Genomic DNA, 12,342 nt, shown 5'->3' on the forward strand with positions numbered 1-12,342 from the left:
GGTGGGCTGGACCCTGGACTGATGGTACTGGGCTTCTTCTAGAGGCAAGACAGTGCTTGAAATATCACATCCCCTGTTCTACCGCAGATGTCAGTGTGACGTCATGGGGTTTTACGAAACGCTGCGGTATAACAGACGGAGCTTCTCGCATTAAAGAGCTCCCCTGTGTCCCAGAGAGAGATGGAACCAAAATTTTTCAAAGTCTCCTGCTGCAGTATTTTAAGAGAACTCGAATCTACAGTATATCACCCTGCAGCTCGCAACTGGCGGCCCACTGGAGTTCAGCAGTGTGAGCCTGGCCAGTACCTGGAGGGGAGACTCCTGGGAAAGCTGAGGCTGCTGCTGGATCCTAATGCCCCAATATAGTGACGGGGACACTATACTGTAAAAAGGTGCCGTCCTTCGTATGAGAGATAAAACCAAGGGCCTGACACTCTGTGCTCATTAAAAATCCCAGGGCGTTTCTCGAAAAGAGTAGATAGATAAGACTTTATTGATCCTGAAGGGAAATTGATGTTACAGCAGTCCAGCCCAAGACAAGCAAAATAAAACAGACACCAGAATAGACAAAAAATTAGAATACGTACAGTAACACAAAATAAAAAAAAAAATTAAATAAATACATACAGTAGGGGTGTAACCCTGGTGTCCTGGCCAAATTTCCCCCCTGGCCTTTACCAGTCATGGCCTCCTAATAACCCCCCTCTCTGAACTGGCTTCATCACTCTGCTCTCCTCCCCACTGAGAGCTGGGGTGTGGGGAGCGGACTGGAGCATCATCCAGGTGGGGCTGCACGCTGGCGGTGGTGGAGGGGATCCCCATGACCTGTACAGCGCTCTGAGTGGAGTGTCCAGAAAAGCTGTGTATAAGTGTGAGGAATTATTAATGTTGTTTTATTGTTTAATTAGCGTAGTGTGGTAACATAGACGTCGGAGAAATCAATTACAGGCATAGAACAGGAGTCACTGCTTTACCCAAAGGGTTGTAGGTGTATGAAAGGAGCTTCCCAGCCAAGCACTTGAAGCCGGTGCCCCAATTTCTTTCATGGCACAGCTGGGCAAGACCCTGGGACCAGTTGGCTGCTGGCTGCTGGACCAGCTGGATGGGCCCAGTGTCCTCCTCCCGTTGGTGGCCTGTCTTGTGCTCCATCACACGCAAGCACACGAGCGTTATGCGTCTGAGCCCTCGTGCTGTCGCTCTCTGAGCCCGCGGGGTGTCGGGGGGCACGTGGGCGCCCCAGTTTAACAGCGCTGCGTGTGTTTGCAGGAAGGACCATGCGGTGCGGAGTCCTGGCTCTGCTGCTGGGCGCGGGGCCGGCGGTGCTCGGGGGCGGCTCCGCCCTCCTCCTCCTCGTCCTGCTGCCGGACGCCGGGGTCCGGGGCGACTCGGGGGCGCCCCGGGACGAGCCGGCCACCGCCGCCTCCCCGCCCCTCGTCCCCCGCCGCCCCTTCGTGGTGGTGTGGAACATGCCCACGGCGCGGTGCCAGAGGCGGTACGGCGTGACCCTTGACCTGGGCGCGTTCGACATCGTGGAGAACCGCCAGGGGAGGTTCCTGGGCCAGAACATGACCATCTTCTACCGCAGCCGGCTGGGGCTGTACCCCTACATCAGCGCCGAGGGGCGCGCGGTCAACGGCGGCGTCCCGCAGCAGGCCCCCCTGGGGCGGCACCTGGGCAAGGCGGGGGCCCAGATGAGGGCCGCCCTGAACCCCGACTTCCGCGGGCTGGCCGTGATCGACTGGGAGGAGTGGCGCCCCCTGTGGGCGCGCAACTGGGGGCACAAGCAGAAGTACCGGCGGGCGTCGGAGCAGCTGGTGAGGGCGCGGCGCCCCGAGCTGCCCGAGAGGAAGGTGGCGCCCCTGGCCCGGCGGGAGTTTGAGGCGGGCGCCCGGGAGCTCATGTCCCGCACCCTCGATCTGGGGGTGCAGCTGCGGCCTGCGGGGCTCTGGGGCTTCTACGGGTTCCCCGACTGCTACAACTACTACAAGAGGCAGAGCGGCGCCGGCTACTCTGGGCAGTGCCACCCCGGGGCGCCGGGCCTGAACGACCGGCTGGACTGGCTGTGGCGCAGCTCCACCGCCCTCTACCCCAGCGTCTACCTGACGCGCCGGCTGGGCGCCTCCGGGGCCGCCGCCCTCTTCGTCCGCCACCGGCTGCTGGAGGCCATGAGGGTGGCGTCCAAGTTCGGCTCCGCCCGCGGGGCGCGGCCAGTGCTGCCCTACGCCAGGGTGGCGTACGCTCACACGCTCCACTATCTCAGCCAGGTAGGACTCGGCAGGCAGACCACACCTCCCCCGGTGGGGTCGGGTTCGATTTCCTGAGAGCTTCGGTCTCAGGTCGGTGGGCCGCAGGGTTTTAAGAAGCCTCTGCTTCTTTACAGAGGCAGAGTGCTGCAGACGAGGCGCAGACAGACGGCGTGATGCATGGGGGGGGGTGACGTTCTGTTCTGCTTTGAAAACTCTTGTTTGGAGCTTCTCCGTCCAATTGGAACAAAATTAAAAAACTGAAAAGTAGCTTTTGAGGCTGGTTTGGCTCAACCTGGGACAATAATTCATGCCGTCAGATCAGCGATTGCACCCAGTACACCTGATCCCCTGGCCTCCGCTGACAGACCACAAATCTGTAGATGCATCCTGATCGTCACTGTTTATAGATAGACCGGGGGGGGGGCTGGGATAGTGAGCTGTTTATAGTGACAAAGGAAGTAGCTGCACGGCAGAGAATTCGCACAACAAAACCTTAAACCCTCAGTGGTCACGTCAACACCATCTTGGCGAGAGCAGCCCGTGCCGAATTGTTTTCATGCCTAGGTGAGTTTGCAGCACAGCATCTTTTAACGCTGAAGTAGCTGAAGGAGGGAGGTGCGTCGGCATGCGTGGGCTGCACAGGAACAAGTTAAAGGTTTATTCCAGGCTGAAAAGAGACAAAAGGAAACACCTTCCTCTTTTCAGCATCGTTTAATGCTGCCGAGTAATGCCTTAACTTGGCCCAGAAAGGCGAAACTATAAGTTCAAGCACAGCCTGCAGAGCAGCTGGACCCAGATGATACATTGCTGGAACAGGGGACAGCGGTGCTGCAGGGGGCAGGGGGTCTCTGGTGCACGCTGCAACGCTCCTGTGCTTTCAGTGGACGGGCGCCTGTCGCTCCCAAAAGAGCTGGGGTTACAGGCCCTGGCCAGCAGGGGGAGGGGGCGAGGCACAAGGGCCTGTTTCCGCACGTCTCCTCATTCACTCCCGCTGGGGCTCCATGTGTAATCCGGGTTTGAACTGAACGCGCCGTCACACGCCAGGAATAGATCTCGGTCCTGCGGGGGGGCTTCACAGCCAGAAGCCGTTTTCCCATCATTACTCAGTGCCGCATGCCGGCAGTCTGTACCTCTGACAGCCAAGACTGCCTGCGCTCCCTGCGGGAAAACCGTGTTGTGCTTCCCTTTCTGACCTGTTCCAGCCGCCTGTGAGTATGGATGTCCGGGTGTGTTTCAGAGCAGGGCAGACTGTCAAACCGTCAGGGCTGTCAGAACAGTCCAGTTCCTTGTTTTAAGGATAAAACGAGCACAGCTCCACTCGGAGAAGGGTTACAGTCTCTGTGAGACAGTATACAAGATTCCTGAGACACAAGCAGTGTGAGACACAGGCAGGGGTGACGCGCAGGCAGTGTGAGACGCAGGCAGTGTGAGACACAGGCAGGGGTGACGCGCAGGCAGTGTGAGACGCAGGCAGGAGTGACGCGCAGGCAGTGTGAGATGCAGGCAGTGTGAGATGCAGGCAGGGGTGACACACAGGCAGTGTGAGACGCAGGCAGGGGTGACGCGCAGGCAGTGTGAGACGCAGGCAGTGTGAGACGCAGGCAGGGGTGACACACAGGCAGTGTGAGACGCAGGCAGGAGTGACGCGCAGGCAGTGTGAGACGCAGGCAGGAGTGACGCGCAGGCAGTGTGAGATGCAGGCAGGGGTGACGCGCAGGCAGTGTGAGACGCAGGCAGTGTGAGACGCAGGCAGGAGTGACGCGCAGGCAGTGTGAGATGCAGGCAGGGGTGACACGCAGGCAGTGTGAGACGCAGGCAGGGGTGACGCGCAGGCAGTGTGAGACGCAGGCAGTGTGAGACGCAAACAGGGGTGACGCGCAGGCAGGGGTGATGCGCAGGCAGTGTGAGACGCAGGCAGGGGTGACGCACAGGCAGTGTGAGACACAGGCAGGGGTGACGCGCAGGCAGGGGTGACACACAGGCAGTGTGAGACGCAGGCAGGAGTGACACGCAGGCAGTGTGAGACGCAGGCAGGAGTGACGTGCAGGCAGTATGAGACGCAGGCAGGGGTGACGCGCAGGCAGTGTGAGACGCAGGCAGGGGTGACGCGCAGGCAGGAGTGACGCGCAGGCAGTGTGAGACGCAGGCAGGAGTGACGCGCAGGCAGTGTGAGATGCAGGCAGGGGTGACACACAGGCAGTGTGAGATGCAGGCAGGAGTGACGCGCAGGCAGTGTGAGACGCAGGCAGGGGTGACGCGCAGGCAGTGTGAGACGCAGGCAGGAGTGACGCGCAGGCAGTGTGAGACGCAGGCAGGAGTGACGCGCAGGCAGTGTGAGACGCAGGCAGGGGTGACGCACAGGCAGGGGTGACGCGCAGGCAGGGGTGATGCGCAGGCAGTGTGAGACGCAGGCAGGGGTGACACACAGGCAGTGTGAGACGCAGGCAGTGTGAGACGCAGGCAGGGGTGATGCGCAGGCAGTGTGAGACGCAGGCAGGGGTGACACACAGGCAGTGTGAGACGCAGGCAGTGTGAGACGCAGGCAGGAGTGACGCGCAGGCAGTGTGAGATGCAGGCAGGGGTGACACGCAGGCAGTGTGAGACGCAGGCAGGGGTGACGCGCAGGCAGTGTGAGACGCAGGCAGTGTGAGACGCAAACAGGGGTGACGCGCAGGCAGGGGTGATGCGCAGGCAGTGTGAGACGCAGGCAGGGGTGACGCACAGGCAGTGTGAGACACAGGCAGGGGTGACGCGCAGGCAGGGGTGACACACAGGCAGTGTGAGACGCAGGCAGGAGTGACACGCAGGCAGTGTGAGACGCAGGCAGGAGTGACGTGCAGGCAGTGTGAGACGCAGGCAGGGGTGACGCGCAGGCAGTGTGAGACGCAGGCAGGGGTGACGCGCAGGCAGGAGTGACGCGCAGGCAGTGTGAGACGCAGGCAGGAGTGACGCGCAGGCAGTGTGAGATGCAGGCAGGGGTGACGTGCAGGCAGTGTGAGACGCAGGCAGGAGTGACGCGCAGGCAGTGTGAGACGCAGGCAGGGGTGACGCGCAGGCAGGAGTGACGCGCAGGCAGTGTGAGACGCAGGCAGGAGTGACGCGCAGGCAGTGTGAGATGCAGGCAGGGGTGACGCACAGGCAGGGGTGACGCGCAGGCAGGGGTGACGCGCAGGCAGTGTGAGACGCAGGCAGGGGTGACACACAGGCAGTGTGAGACGCAGGCAGTGTGAGACGCAGGCAGGGGTGATGCGCAGGCAGTGTGAGACGCAGGCAGGGGTGACACACAGGCAGTGTGAGACGCAGGCAGGGGTGACGCGCAGGCAGTGTGAGACGCAGGCAGGGGTGACGCGCAGGCAGTGTGAGACACAAGCAGTGTGAGATGCAGGCAGGGGTGACGCGCAGGCAGGGGTGACGCGCAGGCAGTGTGAGACGCAGGCAGGGGTGACGCGCAGGCAGTGTGAGACGCAGGCAGGGGTGACGCGCAGGCAGTGTGAGACGCAGGCAGGAGTGACGCGCAGGCAGTGTGAGATGCAGGCAGGGGTGACGCGCAGGCAGTGTGAGACGCAGGCAGTGTGAGACGCAGGCAGGAGTGACGCGCAGGCAGTGTGAGATGCAGGCAGGGGTGACACGCAGGCAGTGTGAGACGCAGGCAGGGGTGACGCGCAGGCAGTGTGAGACGCAGGCAGTGTGAGACGCAAACAGGGGTGACGCGCAGGCAGGGGTGATGCGCAGGCAGTGTGAGACGCAGGCAGGGGTGACGCACAGGCAGTGTGAGACACAGGCAGGGGTGACGCGCAGGCAGGGGTGACACACAGGCAGTGTGAGACGCAGGCAGGAGTGACACGCAGGCAGTGTGAGACGCAGGCAGGAGTGACGCGCAGGCAGTGTGAGACGCAGGCAGGGGTGACGCGCAGGCAGTGTGAGACGCAGGCAGGGGTGACGCGCAGGCAGGAGTGACGCGCAGGCAGTGTGAGACGCAGGCAGGAGTGACGCGCAGGCAGTGTGAGATGCAGGCAGGGGTGACACACAGGCAGTGTGAGATGCAGGCAGGAGTGACGCGCAGGCAGTGTGAGACGCAGGCAGGGGTGACGCGCAGGCAGTGTGAGACGCAGGCAGGAGTGACGCGCAGGCAGTGTGAGATGCAGGCAGGGGTGACGCACAGGCAGGGGTGACGCGCAGGCAGCGTGAGACGCAGGCAGTGTGAGACGCAGGCAGGGGTGACACACAGGCAGTGTGAGACGCAGGCAGGGGTGACACACAGGCAGTGTGAGACGCAGGCAGGGGTGACGCGCAGGCAGTGTGAGACGCAGGCAGGGGTGACGCGCAGGCAGTGTGAGACACAAGCAGTGTGAGATGCAGGCAGGGGTGACGCGCAGGCAGGGGTGACGCGCAGGCAGTGTGAGACGCAGGCAGGGGTGACGCGCAGGCAGTGTGAGACGCAGGCAGGGGTGACGCGCAGGCAGTGTGAGACGCAGGCAGGCGTGACACGCAGGCAGTGTGAGACGCAGGCAGGGGTGACACACAGGCAGTGTGAGACGCAGGCAGGAGTGACGCGCAGGCAGTGACTGTGTCGTGCTGGTTCCAGAGCGAGCTGGAGCAGACGCTGGGAGAGAGTGCGGCGCTGGGGGCGGCCGGTGTGGTGCTGTGGGGAGATCTGAGCTTCGCTGGCTCCAAGGTCAGATGCTGCCTTATGTTCATCTTCATCTAAACATCTGTCTGTCTTTCCTTCACTTTATACCACTTTATCTGCTCTGTTTAACTGTTTATCTGCTCCTGGGCCCAGTCCAGCAGGGCTTTCTGAAGATGGGATAATTTCATTGTAATCAGTCAAGCAGGAGATTGGTTACATTAAGTAATTTTTGGAACAAAACTCTTAATACCCAAAATTAAATCAATTTCTTAATGAATAAATCAATAAGCCATCACTGCAGTGATTACTGTCACTCTGTCTCTATGGCCTGTGCTGATGACATCACTTTGGTGATTACTGTCAGTCTGTCCCTGTGGCATGTGTTGATGACATCACTGTAGAGTGTGCTGATGACATCGCAGCAGCGATTACTGTCAGTGAGTGGCATGTCAGTCTATGGCGTGTTCTGATGACATTACTTCAGAGATTACTGTCTGTCCCTGCGGTGCGTGGTGGTAACATCACTGCAGCAATTCGTCTGTCTCTGCAGCGTGTGCTGATGACATCACTGTAATGATTACTGTCAGTGCGCCTCTGCAGCGTGTGCTGATGACATCAGCTGACTTGTTCTGTCTGTGTCCAGCGCCGCTGTGAGACCCTGCGGGACTACGTGAGCTCAGACCTGGGCGGCTACGTGAGGAATCTGACCGCGGCGGCCGCCCGGTGCAGCGAGCTGGAGTGCAGCGGGAACGGGCGCTGCGCCCGCCGGGACCCCCACAGCGGCGCCACGCTGCCCCCCGCCAGCCTGGGGTCGCCGGGAGAGGTCGCGCCCCCAGGCCTGCGGGACTCCGCCTTCAGCTGTGTGTGCTACCAGGGCTGGGCGGGACCCCAGTGCCAGGACAGGCTGCCCAGCGCAGGGGGTGAAGACACAGCCGCCTTCTAGCCCGGGAGACTGCTGAACATCAACGACTGGCGCCATTATTTAAAGTCTCCGAGTCAGGTTCGAGCACAGGCACCGCCCCTCTTTGGACCATGACTTATTAGCTCCTCCATCCATCCATCCAGTTTCTCACTGCCTCGTCCACTTCAGGGTCAAGGGGAGGGGGAGGCATAAGCTTAATGGTTATAATTCAAACCAGTGAAGGTCTCTAAGAAACGTTTCTTCTGTCACAACAGATCTGTTGGCATTGCTCAAAGCAGAAGAGGGGCAAGGGTTTGTTTTCTTATCTGTTTATAAATTCAGACCACCAACAGATGACCACTGTGTAGCAATTTGGTGCTGTGCAGACATATTTGCAAAATAATAAAAAAAAGGTCTACAGCTTTCTTTGCTGCACTAGAGCTGCCTGTCTCTCTGAGGGGGCATGGGCCTGACCTTTGACCTCGCACGCTAGCCAATAGGAATGCGGAGGGGTGTTATTGAACTTTGCAGGAAGAGCCATGAGTGGGTCGTTAGCGTCGTTTAATTCAATTCACATCGCTTTATAAACCAGGAACTTTAGCTTTGATAATCAACAGTTATTATACCTTTTAATGCAAAATCTCTCAGATTTGTTAGGGTTTAAAATTTGACAGTCATTACGTTTTTTTCTCAGTCCTTGTGTTTCTAATGTAAAAGCCAGCGCTCACCTGCAGCGCCATGCCTGCACCTGGAAGCTCGACCTTGGGCTCAGTCCTGCAGGGTCTGACGCAGACGCTGGACCTGAAGCAGGGGGCGGCATTGTCCACCAGCAGGCTCTGAGCCGAGGGCCCGGGGGGAAGATTTCAACCTTTCTTATTTGTGTGGTAAAAGCTGTAACAGAGATCTCTCCCTGGATACATGTATGTATATCTGGCAAGAATGGGCACAGTGAATACACACAGAGGAAGAGTCATGTCAACGTCATTTTTTTTTAAGGAAAGTAAAAGATATCAACACCATGAAAAACGCCTCCATCACAGGGCCTACAAGGACCTGAAGCCGGGCATGTGTAGAGCACGGCGTGGCCGTCGCCGCTGTGTGCAGGGGTGCTCATTCTGATATGGCTCTGCTTGTCCTTCTTCCTCCGGTTTACTCCTGGCCAGGCTCTGACTCTGTGGGCCCGGGCCTGAGCCAGCCGGTTTGGGGTCTGGGTCTGGGTCTCCGCAGTCGCTGCGAGTCCCAGGTGGGGGTTCCTCAGGGACTGTGGCGCCCCCTGGTGGCAGTCAGGTTGTGCAGCAGCTCCTGGAGCACGGGGAGGAGCTGAGAGACCTCCCGGGACAGCGCCTTCCTCTCCCATGAGGCTTGGGAGAGGGCGTACAGGGAATCAGCTTGCTGGACTGCAGGACAGACAGAGAGGGAGGGAGAGCTGGCTTTCACAACCTTTAGAAAGCTGAAAATGGCAGGCTGGCTGGCGTGGTCTTCTCAGCGTGCTTCCTCGTCATGCTACACTGTCTCTAACGTGCTTTTCACTGGACTTTACTCCAGTTGGACACCTTCGCCGCTGCTCACCCCAGCCAGCTCACCCGCCAGCCAAACCGTCCTGAGCTGAATGAAACAGTGCCCTGCAGAACAGCAGCACTGCGGTCCTTGGTGATGAAGGGGTCAATGGCTGCACACCGTGTTGGGGGATAGTGACTTGATTAAATAACATCACAGACATAAGATCCTTATGCAAGAGATTCACGTTCAAGACAAGCCGTGGGAGAAAATCACTTTTAACTGTTACAGTGATCTCTTGGGTGTATGTGTGTGTGTTTAAACCTAATCTCTTTGTCCATCCACCTGTCCATTTTCTAACGGCTTTATCCAGTTCAGCGTTGTGGTGGGGGAGCTGGAGCCTATCCCAGCAATCAACGGGCACAAGGCAGGGTACACCCAGGAGAGGGCACATACAGACACGCACAGGGAAGTAGCCCTTTGTAGCTGTAAGGGGTTTCTTTTGAGAAGTAACTTTCCCCCCACTCTGATGGAACCAGGAGACGGCAGAGGGACCTGACAGGAAGTGTCCTCACCCAGGAAGTAGAAGATGAGCGCCAGGGCCACCAGCAGGAGGGTCACTGCTACACACACCCAGGAGAACCGGCACAGCCCGGGGTTGCAGCAGGCACAGCACCCGCCCCACCGCCGCCTCATTGGGTATCCGGTCTGACAGACAGCCGGCGCGTCCAGCGTCGGAAGGTTCCCATTGGAGGAGCCGTGCTGGGGGCGGGGAGATCTGCTGCCTGGGGAAACAAGGGAGACACAGGCCAGGTCAGCTCGGTCCTCGGGTATCCCTCTGCCAGTACGTTTGCCTTGCGGTGCCGGAAATGTCCATCCCTATCATCCCAAACACCTGCCTCCGTTATCCAGGCCTCTTCCACAATCCCAGCTGCCGGCGTGACACATGAGGACGTTCTCAAGTGAGTTTATTTTCATGTGTCCGACACGGTCTCATCCTCAGTCCAGCCCTGACGGCCTGGTGAGAATTCCTTCGGCCTTCTGTCCCGCTCGGGGTAGTGACTCTGTTGTATCCGGGGTGGCGGGTCGCGGGGATTGTCGTGCTGAGGCCTGCCACTGTGGCGGTCTCGGCTTCTTCGCCCCCCGGAACCCCAGACAGAGATAAGTGGGAACCCCCATTCATGCCGGGAGGGGTCAGGAGCACTCACCAGCCTGCGTCTTGGCGCCAGGATCGGCGCAGCCGTTGAAGCGGTGCAGGTCGGCGATGGAGTCGACGGAATGCAGCTCGATTTCGGTCAGGTCCCGGTCACTGATGCGGACGAATCCCGCTGTGGGGGAGGGCGGAGCCTTTAGCATGGCTTCTGTCGTGGAGGGAAAGACGGAGAGAAATGGGAAGTATTATGGCTGAGGACCTTAAAGCTCGCTAGACGTTGTCAACTTGCCTTTCAGATCTTCAACAATAATTCTGATTGGCAGTGTGTTGGGGTGACTATCCCGGAGTGCTAATCTGATTGGCAGTGTGTTGGGGTGACTATCCCGGAGTGCTGATCTGATTGGCAGTGTGTTGGGGTGACTATCCCGGAGTGCTGATCTGATTGGCAGTGTGTTGGGGTGACTATCCTGGAGTGCTGATCTGATTGGCAGTGTGTTGGGGTGACTATCCCGGAGTGCTGATCTGATTGGCAGTGTGTTGGGGTGACTATCCCGGAGTGCTGATCTGATTGGTAGTGTGTTGGGGTGACTATCCCGGAGTGCTGATCTGATTGGCAGTGTGATGGAGAGCTGTAGTAGCCCGGAGCCATGATGCTGTGGGGTCAAGTGATCTTTCAGGGAGCCAACAGGTGTGAGCAGCAAAGTCTCAGACCCCAGGGGCTGGTCACAAGCACCTGACACTGCGCCTTTCATACACCTGCTGGCGATGTCATTCATCACTTCATTAAACTTCAAGACCAGCTATTCCAGATCTAAACTCCCTCGAACTGCAGCCGAATGCATAGTGATTAGTCATTTCTTGAACTGAGTTTGCAATAGGAATTGCTCATAGATGACCTGACTTGAGCAAAGCACAATATCCAGGAGAAGATCTGTTACTTGGCTTCCCATAGTTGATTGAAGCAGATCTTACAACCCTAAAACTTTAATTTTCGGCAAGACAAGAGGGGTCTAGTCACATGAGTCTTTGTCAGGCCAGGCCTCAGGATTCAGCGTAACTTGTTTTTGTGTGGGGTTGGGGGCAGGTTGACCAAATTCTGGGGAAGCAGTAGCCACCCCGGTTCCCTTCTAGAACTACCCCTGCAGCTCATACAAAGAAGCTTCTTTTCCAAAAATGCCTCTCATACCATCACAAGAGCAAAGTCCATCCTTCCCTGAAGCCTCACTGTCTAGGATCATATGATCGGGCTCCCGGACTGAGTCAAGACAGCACTGAAACAACCACTTTTGGGCAGCTCTGTCTCTTGACTACCATTGTAACCTACTTCTCAGACAGTCAACCCTTTTCTGGACACTGAGCTCAAAGCATCTCCAGTCCACAAGTTCTGAAGTGCAGTAAAAGCTTAAAGCATTGATTCCACCATGTCCATAGCTCCTCTTCCTCCCTACTCCCCACCCCCTTACCTTGTTACCCGGTCTCGAAAAAAATGTGTCGTCCCACGTTGGAGAAGTAGGGGTGTCTTTGAAGAAGGAGGCCCTGTCCCCAAAACAGTCCCGGTGCAGGAAGCCTGGACCTCAGAGAGAGAGAGAGAGAGAGAGACGCATCCGAGTCAGAGGAAGAGCCGAAACATTTGCAAACAGAAACTCTCCACTTCTCCCCAGCCCGCGGAGCTTCTCGGGAACGATTCCAGGCCCTGTTCCCTCCCTCCCTCTCCCTCTCCCTCTGTCACTCAGCCCCGGCCAACAGCAGGAGCCCCTGTCCTAAAATAGGAGCAGGAATGTGGGGAGTTATAAATAGCAGAGCAGGGGGATGATTCAATTATCAAACTCCGGGCCAGAGAGAAGGCACTGCATGACATCCGAGGACTCACCATGATCACAAAACTAACACTTCATTCTCTTTCTCCCCAACCCTC

At 58.3% G+C, this 12,342-nt stretch overlaps 2 protein-coding genes across 2 annotated transcripts; one reads left to right on the top strand and one right to left on the bottom strand.

Moving 5' to 3' along the window:
• The first annotated feature begins 1,274 nt into the window (after nt 1-1,274).
• Nucleotides 1,275-8,192, top strand: hyal3 (hyaluronidase 3). The gene is made up of 3 exons (XM_088917311.1): nt 1,275-2,264; nt 6,832-6,921; nt 7,520-8,192. Exons 1-3 carry the CDS (start codon nt 1,275-1,277, stop codon nt 7,817-7,819), a joined length of 1,380 nt encoding a protein of 459 aa, XP_088773437.1. The 3' UTR covers nt 7,820-8,192.
• Nucleotides 8,193-8,319: 127 nt separating this feature from the next.
• On the bottom strand, nt 8,320-12,137 carry LOC148835484 (uncharacterized). Its single transcript, XM_088917444.1, has 4 exons — nt 11,891-12,137; nt 10,483-10,635; nt 9,850-10,059; nt 8,320-9,174 (listed from the first exon to the last, which is right to left on the bottom strand). The coding sequence occupies exons 2-4, from the start codon at nt 10,628-10,630 to the stop codon at nt 9,032-9,034; spliced, it is 501 nt and encodes a 166-aa protein (XP_088773570.1). The 5' UTR covers nt 10,631-10,635; nt 11,891-12,137; the 3' UTR covers nt 8,320-9,031.
• Between the last annotated feature and the right edge of the window lie 205 nt (nt 12,138-12,342).

This window comes from Atractosteus spatula, chromosome 5, assembly GCF_055471065.1.
Source record: "Atractosteus spatula isolate fAtrSpa1 chromosome 5, fAtrSpa1.hap1, whole genome shotgun sequence".
Taxonomy (NCBI): domain Eukaryota; kingdom Metazoa; phylum Chordata; class Actinopteri; order Semionotiformes; family Lepisosteidae; genus Atractosteus; species Atractosteus spatula.

Coding starts and splice junctions, on each gene's coding strand:
- LOC148835484 (XM_088917444.1), bottom strand. CDS start 10,630: ATGCTAAAGGCTCCGCCCTCCCCCACAGCGGGATTCGTCCGCATCAGT. Junction 10,060..10,482: donor TGGCGCCAAGACGCAGGCTG/GTGAGTGCTCCT, acceptor TTGTTTCCCCAG/GCAGCAGATCTCCCCGCCCC. Junction 9,175..9,849: donor GCTCATCTTCTACTTCCTGG/GTGAGGACACTT, acceptor TCTGTCCTGCAG/TCCAGCAAGCTGATTCCCTG.
- hyal3 (XM_088917311.1), top strand. CDS start 1,275: ATGCGGTGCGGAGTCCTGGCTCTGCTGCTGGGCGCGGGGCCGGCGGTG. Junction 2,265..6,831: donor CGCTCCACTATCTCAGCCAG/GTAGGACTCGGC, acceptor TGCTGGTTCCAG/AGCGAGCTGGAGCAGACGCT. Junction 6,922..7,519: donor TGAGCTTCGCTGGCTCCAAG/GTCAGATGCTGC, acceptor GTCTGTGTCCAG/CGCCGCTGTGAGACCCTGCG.